General features: G+C 41.8%; 1 protein-coding gene across 2 annotated transcripts in view; it reads right to left on the bottom strand.

The window, feature by feature from the left end:
- LOC105201882 overlaps positions 1-15,399 on the bottom strand; it is a 289,517-nt gene that overhangs the window by 43,807 nt on the left and 230,311 nt on the right. For both annotated transcript variants that reach the window (XM_011170150.3, XM_011170151.3), the window contains exon 13: positions 2,979-3,104. In XM_011170150.3, coding sequence (XP_011168452.2) covers positions 2,979-3,104 — 126 coding nt within the window. The remainder of the gene's footprint in view (positions 1-2,978; positions 3,105-15,399) is intronic.

Here is a 15,399-nt window from a genome sequence, read left to right as displayed (position 1 = left end):
CTATCGAGTAAAATAGCGATAACGTGAACAGTTAGGCGCAATTTTCATCGGCATTAAACTCATAGTAGCTTCAATTGGTGCACCCGCCGTCGAGCAGCGTCGTATAATTACTCGCTGCTCCATATACCGATCGCTCGTCGTACAGGATTGAAACGCGCGTGCAGATCGTTCAATAATAAATCGCCAATAACTCCGTTCCAGTTCCGTCAAGATGACCCAAATAATGCGCTTTTCGACCGTCGCGGCAATAATCGGTGACAATTATGACGGCGTGTGGGTAGCAATGGGGGTCATTGGGCCGCATAAGAGGTAAAAGAAAGAAAGGTGAAAAGGGGGAGGGCACGAGAGATGGTACGTTTTTGGATAATGACCCGCGCGCCCGAGCGCATCCTGCATGAAACGGATAATTGAAGTGGGTGCAACGTGATTAATTAACGTCCACGCACAACCGACCGTTGCATCGTCGACTTGACCGGCTTTTATAATCTCGTTGATCGTTCGCCCAACGTTTCGCATCGCTGTAAAACTGATTAATTAAGTAACAACTGTCCGTCGGATCATCGATGGACCTTTATTGCGCCCTGAAACTGTCTACGCGTAATACTTCGGCACTACCGCCGAGAGAAAGTTTACAAGTCTTTCGTAAAAAAAAAAAGGAAAAACGTCCGCGAAACACCGATTTCTTTCGCAATAAATTTTTCACGACACACGGACCAGCCGAGGATCAACGTGTTATTATCGCGCTAAGTTGTGACTTATCACATAACGCCGATAGTGTAACATTTACGATCGTTCGACTCGCTTAATTGCTGTGCTCAATTTCAGATAAGCGCGTTAATTATGTTTGGAAATGCGTGTAATGTTCGATTACAGATTACCGTTTTTTATCTGTCGAATATTTTCACATTTATATGCGTTTTTATGTTATAATTACTCTCGAACATACGCTTTCACTTTGTCATCTTTAAACAAAATTATGATTATGAGGCAATTAAGAAATTGATTTTTTTCATATAAGTAATCGATGTGACAAAAAAATTTGTTGATTTAATTGACCTTCTAATCAATCTTTAGCTAATAAAAAATTAAAGCATGTTTAAGAAACTATACCATATTGACAACTGTGAAAGTTTTGAAAAATCAATGGAAAACAGTCAGTTCGAAGGTCGAGATCGCAACAAGTTCTAGCAACAGTTATCAGAGGACGGAAGCAAGGAAACTCACGGATATGTTACCGTGCCATCAATTGATAAGAAAAAAAACATCGGTATGCACTTAGTAGCGGATATTTCAAGTTTCACTCGCCGTATAGAATGTTAATCGACTCTCCATCATCCATCTTACTTAAGTAGTGAGTATACGACTCTAATTGTGGAACTTATTCAGAGAGACGACTTCTACTACTTTAAATTAATGGCCGCTATTAAATCAGACCATTGCACAATGTCTGTAAGATTTTGTCGATTAACTAGAGTGTCTAGAGTCAAGAGACAGATAATTATCGTCGTTATACTGTAACCTTCTCGAATGATAGCAATTTACGCGCTACGTTCAGTCGGTTATGAAGATTTGTACCGGTTTGAGAAATATTCGAAAGAAATCCCAGCAGACGGCGCCACGAGATTAGCCGATTGACTTACCGATCATAGAGAGAGCTCTATTGAATATTTTAAAATGGATTTACTAATAATCCCAAACACATAATCAATACTTTACATAATCAATAAAATATTCAAAATGTGAATAAAATTCACGTTAATTTAGATTATAGATTACGTTTAACAATAGAGATGCAAAAAGAAATTCTGTTACCGACTGAGTAGGAAACGATTTTAGATTCGTAGTTAAGTAGATAATACAGTAATCTGCTGCATTTATACTGAATTATTACGCATTATAAACAATATGAGAAAACAATTTAAAAAATAGATTAATATTTATCAATTCTTTTTTACAGAGAGTAGAAATACATTATAAATTCTAGAAGCATATTTTGTGAAATCTTTTATAAAAAGACTTATAAAATTAAAATTTAAAATCTTTCATAACAAATATTTCATATGTATATACAAATTTAAGAGAAAATAATGTAACAAATTATTTTACTATTCTAAGTAAAACGATTAAAGATTATTCGAGCAACAAAAATAATATAAAAAATTAAAAGTGCAAATGTGATAATTCTTTCACAAGTATTTTCAACTAAATATATTCACACTGCTCTTCTTGAAAAAAGAGTTATATCATCAGATAATTCGCGTATTATAAAATGGTATAAAAAAATCTTCAGATAAAAATCACATTAATCACGTTTTTCAAATAAATGTCCGCTGTTAGTCTTCTATTCATGCTTTACGCATCTTGTAAATCACGTGAAACAGTTCTAAGAAATTCTTTTAAATGAGAGACTGTGATAAAAGAGCAAACATAAGAAACAGCTCGAAAAGTATACTCGAGTTCCACAAATTAATTGGCCAGAATCAAATCCATTCAAGCACAACGGGTTAAGGTCCTTTAATTTGCACAAACATTCCGCGGGGAACGAATAAATACTTCGTCATTTTGCACCGTACTCTATTCCGGATATTTCAAGAATGCGCTTTCTGACCATATTAAGTCTACAGGTGCGAGAGGAATAATCATTTTCGCCTCCCTCTTTTTTACTGTCGTCGTCACGACTTCTTCCGCGTTATTTCTCCATTCCGCTGGCAGATAAATAAAAAAAAGGAGGAAGCGCGCACACTTGGCAGGGGTCTTTGCAACAGTCCGCCTGTCACAAAGGAATCTTTTATTATCTCGCGCTTATTGCAGCCACCTTTCGAGTCCTCCGCGACGGAATTTCTTTCGCATCGAAGCGTGACGGGCGGCTCAATGGGTCGCGAAAAAAGTGAAATCTTCTCTTAGGAGAGCGACTTGATTCCTCTTGGGGCTCTCCTTTCGATTCCATTAGCTACTATGGGACAATCAACGTTACTTACCATCGACGTGAAGTAAAACTTTTCGAATTCTCGCTCGTGAAGACGCGCCGACGACAAATTCGTCGCTGAGTGTTGTGCGTGCTTCGCCAGAATGTCCTCGCCTTTTTTGCAAAACCACGATAATATCTGTAATTAAAGAAAAATAAACACGGATTAATTTAGTTGATAAAACATCACTAATATAGACTTACAATTGTCCGTAAACTTTAGTCCATGAAAACATTTTTGTAAATTTAGATAAAAAGAAGCAGAGAGGGAAAAAGAGAAAAAGAGAGAGTTTTATTCGGGACATTTAATTATTTTTATGATATCGTGATTAACTTCTGACATTAGTTTCAGAAATAAGAGCCAATAAAGTAACAAGCAATGGGATACAGTTGTTGACTGATACTCTATCGTTCAACTGCAATCGTTTCGGTGCTTTCTTCTTTTTAACGAGCTGTCGAATAAGTCGCAGGCAAGACCATATACATAAAATGATGCTTTAAAGTGTAACCGGTCTTAAAAGGAACGAAGACATAATTTACATTGGACATAACAATTATCTTGCACTCTCTCCCTCTCGCAACTTTTCTTTAAAGACTAATATTTACGAGGCGAAAACATTTGAAAATTTCTATTTCTCTCTTAACAACCATATATGTATGCATGCTCTCGCATTGTTAATGTCGAAGGCTGAGTATCCGGTAGAGAAATGGGATTCTCATAATGACGAAGGCGAACTTGCATCGAGCAGATAAAAGGCAAGTTTTCACTCTCGAAAAATAGTGCCCATATTTTTGTTCGGCGCATAAAAATGTCGATATTTAGTACTTAGACTGTAAATTCGCTGCGCGCATCCGAATTCGCCAGATGATTAAAGCGCGGCTGTTCTCCTGACTTTGCAGCCACGCAAGGAGTTATTTACAGCTCAGCAATATTACATACGCACATCCGTGGACGTGCCGTCGAGAATACACGTCGCACCAATTCGATCATCAATTCACGCAACAGATGTAACAGGACAATAGTACGTATTCGCAGGTCGGCGACTATCGGCTAGTCACGTCTTACGCAATTCCTCGGCAAGAAGAATCTCCATCGATGCTCGCGATATTTCTCGTTATGCAATCGCGCTTCGTTATGACATAACCGAACGATCGTGCGACAAGAGTGATTCTTTGATAACGATCGGTCCATGTCGAACGCGTGCTCTCGCTCGGTATTGCCACATTTGCCGTCATGCTCCAGAACTCTCAAACAAACGATGGACGTATCGCTCGGGGAATTATTGCTTATGACTTATGACGACTTAATACTTGCTCCGGTCGAAGTATTAATCGTCCGTACGGCGATTTGAGCGGCACACATTTCTGCCGTTGGCCAGTTATGATGAAAAAGATTGCGGAATGTAATAGACGTAATATACCTTCGAAATGTCAAAATATATTACAGACACTTGTCTCAATTAGACATTCGCGTGAACGGAGAGAGAGGTGATAAAAAAACGGAAAACTTGCACGCGAAGCAGGTTGTCAAAAGCGACAACGGTAATTTGCAGCAACGGCGAGGGACTGGAACTGGATTCGAATCTGGCATCGAGACATTCTAAATAGTAGACATTAATCTTATTATTGTTACGTGGAAATAAAATACCAGCCCGATTAAAAATCGCGATCGAGCAATAAGATAAATTCGATTCCATTTATCGACTTCTCCGTCCTTTTTCCTAATCGAACATTAGCCTCATCTGCATAATCCGACTCGCGTATGATCCCTGACTCGATGTCACCCTCCGTCACGGTCTTATATCTGCCGCGGACGTTTCACCTGTCACACAAATGCCGTCGTGGACCGAAGCGTGTTTCTCGAAGGGAATTTACGACGACGCGCACGTCGAAGATCTTGCTGATAATTAGATCGTTTCTACGTTCGCGTCGCGCGTGATAAATGGCTAATCGTCCCACCATGCCGCGTCAGTGAGCGAAAAATACGCGATAATTAACGGCAGCGACCGGAGCTGAACGCGTCTCGAAGAAAAGTGGACGAGACAAGCCAGGGAAAACGTTGAGTGGAAAAGAAAGAGACAAGAACAAAAAGAGTTTCGCCGTGATCTATCGCGCTTAGAATTAAATCTAAAATGGATCGAGGGTGCGATAAGAACATTACCAATCTAAACGTCATTCAATAATTACTTATACTTTCTTTTTATCAAGATAAACAGTCCTACGAGTTTCTACTGAAATCGCCGATTTTCCAAGTCTCAGAATTGTTTCTCGCAAGAAATTCAAACGGTACTTCATATTATTCAGATGTCCTATCGCGCGGGAGATCGCGTTCGAGATGAAATGAAGATGAACGTCGGGATGCTCGCCGACGATGTTTGCAGATATGAGACAGAAGCTGTATACACACGAGCATCGGGAGCGAGGAGGAAGGAGGGTCTACCTTCGCCTCTGCGAAGAAGAAGGTGGACCTCTCGGAGGAGCATGATTGGGCTCCTCCGAAGAGAAACGGAAACCGCTTCGATCATAAGCAAACCGTGGCTTATTTGGGTCACTGGGCCGCGTTAGGTGAGCCGCCGATCGAATGTCGTGCATATACAGCTCCGTGCAACGCGGATCCTCCGAGAGTGCAAACCGCTTGTCTGTGGGATGGTAATGTGGGAGCGGACAGCGCGAATTTCGCGTATCGCCTTCGATCGTGTACGATTTATCTCACGCATAGATCGCGCCCGAGAATCACGCACACACCGCCGCGATTTCTAGGTAAATATGCGAAGAACGGATATACGCGGATGTGCATTGTACAGATTAGAGAATGGTATTTATGTCTCGTGCAGTGTGCGTCCACTCAAAACGCTCGAGCGTTCGATTTCGCCGGACACACGCGATCGAACGGAATATAAAAACAAAAGTCACGTCCTGATTTTCTAATAAACAGTTTTTGCCTGATAAAAATAATATTATGCAATAAAAGACAATGTAGAATTGAAAGAAAGCAAGCACATCGATTTGATTAAGAACGACTGTCCATTAGCAGTAAATCATTTGCGAATAAGAATAATTACGGTACGGAAAGTTTGATTTTTTTTTTTTTTTTACTAGATGCAGATACGTCAGACGAGTACCGGACGTTTTTGCAACTTCTCCGAACGTTGAGTTATCGATCGGGGAGGCAAACGTGGGAAATGAAAGTTAAATCACGCGCTAACTAATGTACACACTCCGCGTCGGCCATAAAAAGATTATAATATATCATCATCCGGGAATTATATGCATTAAAAGCCGCCGGTATTTAAAGCGGGCGTACGAATTTTTCATCGCGCGACGCGATCGGAGCGTGACGCTTAACCCAATTACGAATTTTTCAGAACTCGTCTCGAGCGCGAGAGAGGAGAGCGCGTGTCATTTCGCGCGCGTCGATCGAAAATATCGGTTACCGCGAGCGGCGCGTGGAAGCACGTGGGAAGTAAAAACTAAATCGCGCGCTAAACCAAAAGCGACGTGCGTCTCGCGCTCGTTGCAGAATTAACGCTGTGATGATTCATCACGCCAGCGTTGCGTACATCGACATTAGCGGAGGACGATCATCGCTCTCGACATCGCCGTAAGAACCATGAGATTGTAAGAAGCGAGACACGCGAAGAGCAATCTCGTTATCATCACATTTTCCTCTCTTTCTCTTTTGATTCTCTCTAGATCCTCTTGATAAATACTTATCTACGATTGTTTTGTTTTTTTTGGAGCTTCTGGTTTATAATTGCAACATCTCTGACAACATTTGCTTGACACAAATAAAAACACAATGTAGAATCTAAGTAGAGAACCAATGTATCCATACGAAATAAACTTTCAAAAGAGTTTACAGCCTCGTGAGATTATAAATATTTACACAGCGGAAAGTATTACGAGAAACTAAGACCTTTGCCGTACACTTAACGCTAAATTCTCATCTTGCGGTGAACACGACTCTGATATCGGCTACGGAGTTGTCGAAGTAAAGTGAAAAAATCACTTAGTGCGCGCACTAAAAAAGACACTTGTATTGATTTGAATATCGTTAATGGATTCGATACGCCACTCGACTATTACTACCGAAACGATCGTCGTAAGATGCAACACTGGGTCTCGTACCGTCCCGTTAAGGGAAAGATACACGGAAACCTCTTCGATCATAAGCAGACCTTAGGTTATACGGGTCACTGGGCCGTGCTAAGTGAACGACGATCAAATACCGTAAATACGTGTGCGCATGTAGCGCGTATACGTGTATGTATGTGTGTGTGTGTGTGAGGTGTTTGTGTGCGCGGGCGCGGGCGCGATGAGGTGAGTCAGGTGCGAGCGTGCAAACGAACGTTGCACCGAGCCGCCTCCTCCTCCACCTCCGCCACCTTCTCTTCCTCGCTGCCAGCATGCAGCGATCTCACGCGTCGCGACCTCGACGTGGACCGCGTGCGTTTTATCTCACCTCCACACGCCAAAGCGTGCACGCCTAACGGGCGATAGGTATTTAGGTTCCGTCGTGGCGCGCGGCTCTCTACCGAGAGGCGCGCTTCCGCATCTGCGGCGCATCTTCTCACGCGCGCGTGGACCGCGCGATCGCTTATCGCTTATGGAAAACGCGGCGTGTTCGATTCGATACCCCCTCGGACCGCGGTGCTGGTGTCGTTATGACTCCGCCGGCTACAACGCCGGCCAATTACCGATACCGTGTACGTTTGGAGAAAAGAATGACGCGGACCGCAAGCACGTGGGAGTGGGTGACGCGTTCGACCACCTGGTCCACAATATATGCACAAGAGAGTTGAATAGGTTGAATAGCCTTTCGGATAAATCGTCGTTTGACGCACCAAAAGGCGTATCTCGATAGTGATTATTTGATTGGAGAACCGTTGTATACCAACTAGGAGATGCATCTAATTCACTCTCCAAGTTGGAGGAGATCAATTCAATTGAATCATTGTACAAAGACCTGAAGATGCATAATTAAAATAAACTGTTGTAAGCTCCATCAATCTTCAAGCTAATATATATTCTTTAAATTGAAATAAGTGAGCTATTGCTTATATGCAATGCTATATTTATAATTGTGATGATCAGTAATCTAATCACTGTCTTTCAGATTTCAATTGAGAAAGGAGCACTCTCACTAATCGGAATCAATAATATATCACTGAAAGACAGTGCATTGATGTAATAGATTACTAAATGATCGATAAAATTTCATTGACTTTGGTTCAAAAAATATGAATCGCATAATTATTTAAAGATATAGTTTCATTTTTAATCTTTGATTAAAAGCGTAATTAATTACAGATTCACTCATTTTTTTTCTTTCAATCAAAGATTAAAAATTATTTGCGACTATGAATACCGGCCTCGGTGTTAATTATTTTTTCTAAAGTAAAAATTAAATGATCTAAGAAATTTTTATCGTATATTTTATTGTCTTATGCGTATATGAATAAAAAAAAAGACATTATTTACCACGTCGAATAGTCACAAGTATCTGAGTATCTCGCTTAATTACTTGGGCGTACACGCGAAAGTAAACCGTGCACGCGAGAGCTAATTCGATCGAAAGTATCCCGAGTTTTTGCCGCGGAGATGCTTTTATTCGGGCGGATATCAAGCGAGACGCGCACACACACGATTCTCCGCGCTTCCTCTCACCTCGCGATGAAGACCTTCGTCGCGGTAACGACGTACCTTCCTGAAACCTGCCGTTTTACGACACCGCCTCGTTTGAGTTTCGGGACGCGAGCCTCGTTTTATCGTCCCAGATTCGCGGCGGCACGGCTTGTCGGCGAACGAAAGGAAAGAGGACGACGAACCAGGAACACGATCGCTTAGCTCGGAGGGCTGCCGAGACCCGAATTTTTATTCGCGACGACAGAACTATCCGTGTCGGTTCGCATGCTACTTTCTTACCGCCCGATCGCATGCGTTACGAATTAACACGTCGCTCCTAATGCATGCAATTGGCGCTGATTTTTGTGAATTCTCGAAACGATCATAAAGCGAGATGCTTCGGCAGCGATCCGCGTTTGACGACGTGAATGGACACGCGCGCACAGACGGATTGAGTCCGCCAGACTTTCGTGCGAGCTACTAAGACGCGAAATGAGCGCGTAAACTTACGGGAAGTCAGACAATTTAGCAACTCGAAGCGTGATTCATCGAGTCATCGAGTTCGACGTATAGTTAATTTGAATTTTCGAGATGCCCAAGAGTGATTAAAAAGCGAATGGCGCGGTCGCCGATTTGTCGACAGAGAGACTCGCCGCCGGTATTCAAAGCGCGATTAATTGAAAGTTTCACCCTCGCCGAGTAGCTCCGCAATTTATCTTCGTCCGCGTGACGCACGCGTATTCCCGCTGAATGCGGCACGAATATTCGACGAGGCGCCTCTCGACCGTGATCTAACGAGCAAAATTAACACCTAATTTTCAGCCGCGCATCTGAAAGTGTTAGGTATATACATAATCAATTAACCCGCGAAAGTTCAGAATGTCTAACTGTTCACGACATACACAAGTTCAGGCTTCGGACAACTGAAATCAACATATCAGCGATGTACTGTAAATTATTCCTTATCGTCACACGTGAACAATGAATAACGACGATAAGTGTCGAAATAAAGCAAAATAAATAAATAAAAAGCTAAAACACAAAACATTATTTTACATAAATTGTATAATTAGAGATTAATCGTGTAATAAGATGAAATATTTTACAGCCAATTAGCTGCAAGATCACGCGAATTGGAAAGCGCTAATAAATTCGACTGTGATAAAGTAAGTATGATGTAGCTAAAACGTTTCTCAGAAAATTCATCAGAAGAGAACTTTATAATATCGTGGCGTCCTGTGGAGCTGGAAAGGATTGATTGTCAATGGAGAACAATCGAGAGGAGCGAGGCGCCGCGCCGTTCGAGAGGGTCCGTGCAGTGTGAGGTTCGACGCGCGATTTATTCGTTCGACCATTTTTCGCGCTTTGACGTTGATACCATCTCACTATGGGACAAGCGGTTTGTTTCTCCGATCCGTACGCCGCGAGCCCCGGCCAGGATTAATGGCTCGACGCGGTCGATCGCCGGTGCGGGCCGCCCACGCGAGAATCCGCGATTCGCTATCGTTCAAAGTTCGATTTCCGTTTCGCGCGACGAATGTCCTGTCAATTGAACCGTAACGTACATAAAATGCGCGTGGACGGTTGTCAATATGATCAACTTTGATTGACGTAGTAATTTAGATATCAAGTCATTACAACGGATATTGCCAATGACAAATGAGAGGAAAGGGATAAAATATTATGTCTTACTCCAATAGTACAGTTATAATTTTGATATATAATGATATAATCTCTCTTTTATGCGTGTTGTGACAAATAAGAAAGATACATCTCAAAACAAAAAAATACTATATAACACCATATATTATCATAATTATCAATAATGTCATTATATTTTATAAAAAGTCTGTGTAAGCTTTTTTCACATCAGTATAAAAATTATCAATAAAATTTCTAAGATCCAATAATAATGCTATTAATCTCTGAACTTTACCTGTTATTATTTCGTTATATTTACGTTAACCGTTTAAGATATTCAGCCATATTTTAAAAGAACAATGTAATAATTTCATGGCGATAGTTGCCACGTCACATATGTCCATCGTATATCAATGAACGATAACTGTTAATCATTTTCTTGCGACCTGCATCGTACTCCGAGTTAATCCTCGAGGAAGTCGGAAGATCGAATCGCTCGTCGTATCGAATTCTCTGATGCCGCACAAGCGCGTGCTGTCAAGTTGAACGCGAACTTGATGGCACGCTATCAGTCAACAGGGAGACACTGGAAGACGAGATGTGGGAACATCTTGAGATGAGATTTATCGTACCAAGTACCGATCGTGAATAAAATCTGAAGCGGAGATGTAGCGCGCGCGCGCGTGCACACCAGCGAACATGATACTTTTGTCTGTCTGAAGATCGATTCGTCCGGGATTTAATTCTAAGCGTCACAGGCGTAATATCACCGTGTATAAATCGCGAGCCGATGATTGATAGAGCGCGTACCACATGCCGATCATTGGTCATCGGGGGAGACAAATTGGAATACTTTATATTCATGAGCTATTTGAGATTTTTAGAGACCGTAAGGGCGTAATGCACGCTGCGAGATTACTTGGTACGATCGCGGTTTAAAGGATCGATTTAAAAGGTAAGAACCGAAATTCGTCTGGACGGCTGGTGGCTGGAGGTATCGATGGTAGGGTATACACGTCTGCTATGCGCGCAATCAACGTCTCAATGAATAATCGCACCGCCAAAGGCTACTCTTACCACGGTCCCTCATTCTCCTTCTCGTCGCAGAAAAGATGGGACTGCAAACGAGACTCGGCGCGATGATCCGATACACAGGGGAGAGTCGAGGAAAAAAAACCATCGAAGACAACACTCGGAGAACGAAGAAAGACGAGCGATGGTTTCTAAAGTGTCACAGTTTGTCTCATCAATTTCCTATTTTTCCAAAATAAATCACTTGCACATGGAATAATAATTATCATTGATAATAACACAAAGTTCAAAAGCAAAATATACATTGACGTTTACGTCGAAGCTATTATTATACGAATGTGAAAACTGTTACTTGATGTCACCTCACAGAACACGGTTAATGCTAATTTCTCTAAGCAACTATAACTCTGCAATTTGCATAAACATTGATGAAAGCAGACATTATGACGGGTGAATTATAGTTATGGTATATTGACCGTTGGTTTATGCGTCCGAGAAAATAATGTTTTTGTCATAATCATTAACGCGCTTAGGAAGTGAAACGCTCAGTGTGTGGTAACTAGTTAAAGCTTTTATTACGCTACTATAATACTGGTATGAGTCCCGCATAACACAAACACTCGGATCACAAGCTGCATTACGTAGTCTGATAAAAATCTGACAGCTCCATATTGCTTTCAATTTATGATCTTATTTAAAATTGCACTCGTTAAATACTCGAGAATATTCGCATTTGTATCACGTAACATTTCTGCTCAAATTTATAAGTTGCGGAACATAAGAAGCAACAATAATTTTAACCAGGCAAAAAATTATCACCGTTACAATCCTCCAAAGATTAACATCCGACGCATGATAATCAGCAGAATTTAAGCGAAGCTCCATACACAACACTCGTTATATAAAGATATTTTTAATGGCGCAAATATTTCGCACAATTTTATTGCGAAATGACAAATCTACCCCTGTACATAAACATTTTATACATATCTGCATAATCTGCGTATTTAGATTTTTAACAGATTACATCGCAGAAAATACCGTTTCACGAAATTACCGTATGGCGACCTCCTGATCAAATCTATAAAATGTAATTGATAATTAATCGATCTGCATACGATTATGCAGCTTCGATACAATGGTGATTCCTAGAAGCGTAGAATTACGGGACAGATAGAGATAGAGATAGAAAGAGAGAGAGAAAGAGAGAGAGAGAGACGAGCGAGCGCTTCGTTGGATGTCATACATAGTAAATATATCATACGAGATCGCGTACGATCGCTCGCTACGAGACACTCGAGACAAATGTCATTCCGACGCATTCCGGCATGCGAATGCATCGCGACGCGACAGTTATCGGTATCGTCGCCGATCTCGTTTCAGGTACGCCGCCGATTGGTCGGTACCACCCCGATCGCGGTTAAATGGCAAAATAAGAACAAGTCGGCGTGCCGAGAAGTGCTTGGCGTACACCAAGAAGTGCACGAGGTAATGAGGATACAATTTACTCCTAATAAGAAGATACGCATCATATTTTATGAGCAGACTTCTCGCTTCCGCACCACGTACAACGTCCCTTGCCATAAACCCGTTGCGCGTACAGTCCCGGCCATTAAAAGGCGCGAATGTCTTAACGAGCGAGTTGTCCATAAGGACAACACAATCCTTAGGTTCTCGATATCCTTCGTGATCGTGTAACAAAGTTCCCCCTTTTTGCAATTTACCTCCGCGATAAGACGGTAATCAAGGCGGATATGCGCGCGTATGTCTCGCAAAATATGTAATTTCTCCCTCAAAGCAATTGAGAATCTGATTAGAGAGTCGAGTATATTCAAGCAAACTTCATCCAAAGCGCATAAGATCTGATTGTCTACTCGTTCCAAGACCAATTCTAGAAAAGATGGAGAACTGAAGGAACGATGGGCGAAAATGCGACTCGCCGAACTCGAGAACTTAGATAAAACGGACTTTCATTAATCGCGCTATTAAACTTCCGGTATCAGCGAGTCCATCGGGGCCATCTGCTCTAATGACGTCCCGACTGCGCTTCACTACCGAGTTCACGTCTATCGATGGAAGCGATTCAAACTGTATGTTCAGTATGTAGGAGGGGTAGACGCCAACTGATTACGCAGCTACGAAGAAAGGGACTGCGCGCGGCCCAGGTATGTACACGGAGGAAAGGGGTCTCTACGAAGAGAGAGCCGAGATTATAGTTATTACTGTAATAAAGATACATGGTTTGTTTGTACTCTGATCCGAGGAGAGAAGGCCTCCCTCGTTCTCGCTGACCAGGTTCGTTACGATTTATTTGCCCGCGAGCCGAGGAAGTATTACCGCCGAGGCCGACGCGATGTTAAAATCTCGATACCATCATCTTGTTCGAGCCTTTCTTCCGAATAATTTGTCAAGAGATTCGTACGCTTGTAAAATACACCGAGTGTAGAATTTTCAGATAATGAGCGTATCTATTTTCGTGGGCTTTTTTTTCCTCATCGAATGCAGCTGCGTAGAGATTGCGTATATAATTGTATAGATATATATAAATGAGAACTCAATTGAGTCGATATGAAAGTGGTATCTCGTGCTCTACGCGCGTATTCGCCGAAAGCGTTTTACCGAGGATTAAGCTCTTAAAGAGGAATTCCATTCGCGATACGTTCGAGCTCGTAAAGTATCACTCGCACGTCGTTACACGGGAGCGCGAGTTTTGTTGAAAATCTAATTTACAACCGCAGATTGCGATCGTGCAGATTACGGGTTATGGATTACAGATTACAGGTTACAGACGCTCGTTACGACGGTCTGCCGGTTGTTCGCAGGTTCTAATTTGCGGCGCAAAAAAAGACGTCGGTGCCATCTCCGATTCCGATAGAAACCAAGTCTTATCTGCTACCGCCGCCCGTTAATCGATTGCATTCGTTCTGTTTATCGGCGGTTGCACGACCGACGGTCGGCGGCCCGACGACGACGCGACGTTTTTCCTTGACAAAGTCTTCCCGTGGGAACGTTCAGCCGGTCGCCCATAAAATGCGCTGTCACCTCGCGCGGAATCGAAAAAACGGAATACCGTTCGGGTCGACGGACTTACGAAGGGACGTTGGTGATCCCGAAAATAAGGTGTCCGTTTCTCTCTCTTCAATCCCGATCTGATAATTATCTTTCGCTGCGTCAAATGCAAAGATTCTCATGAGTATACGTAAAAAAGGACATTTGTCTTTCGACTTGATAAAAATTCTATTCTAAAAATTTATTTTAATATAATCCTCAATACGATAAGTTTTATACATCTTCAATTTTGCGTATATAAATTTTTTCAGTAAATTAACAATTTAACAATTTCAAGCAAATTCGTTATAAAGGCGCCAGGCTACACTGCTATAGCTGGTATACCTGTGAAGCAAATATAGAAAGATTTAAAAAATTGAAGAATTACGATATTGAATTCTTGATAGATTTTAATTGGTGGAGCACTCTCTGCAATATTAGCGCTTATTTTAAGCTCATTCTGCATTTGTCACTTGCCTTCATCAGTCAAAATGATCGATCATAATCGCAAGTCTCTTAGCCGACAATTAACGAATAAACTCTGCAATAAAGTGTCTCCAAGGTTCTAGAGACATCCTATATAATCTAAGCGATATTAAAGCTTGACTCCACCCTAATGCACACCATCAAGTCTCGTAGTTCCCCTCCCCTCCCCCTTATCCGACCGTTATTTACGAGGGGGGCGGATTAAAGAAGCAATTTCAAGGAACGCGAAGCGAAGCAAGAGACGCTATCACGCGACACAACGTTCTCTCGATAAGATAAGGACGCTTGTAACAGGACCACTTATGTGACGGTTCTTTAAGCTATTCAGTGCCAGTGCACGAGCGTGAAAAACTAATTACACGTGTATACACGTTTACACGCCCAACGCGACGGTTTCACGGTACTTTGCTTTTCCAGTTTATAAAACAGCGTTTAACGAGAATATGAGCCATTGTTCGAGCTGATGGACGTCGCCCTTTCGATCATGTTATACTATGAGACACCTCTCTGTATATTGCGTCTTTTAATAACTCTTATCCTTTTTTTAAGAAAATATCGTGCGATATTACCTGTTCTCACGCTAGAAGAAGAAAAGCAACATT

This window comes from Solenopsis invicta, chromosome 9 (assembly GCF_016802725.1).
Source record: "Solenopsis invicta isolate M01_SB chromosome 9, UNIL_Sinv_3.0, whole genome shotgun sequence".
Lineage (NCBI taxonomy): Eukaryota > Metazoa > Arthropoda > Insecta > Hymenoptera > Formicidae > Solenopsis > Solenopsis invicta.
The sequence above is the reverse complement of the archived record's forward strand: the minus strand, read 5'-3'. Positions and strand labels throughout refer to the sequence as shown.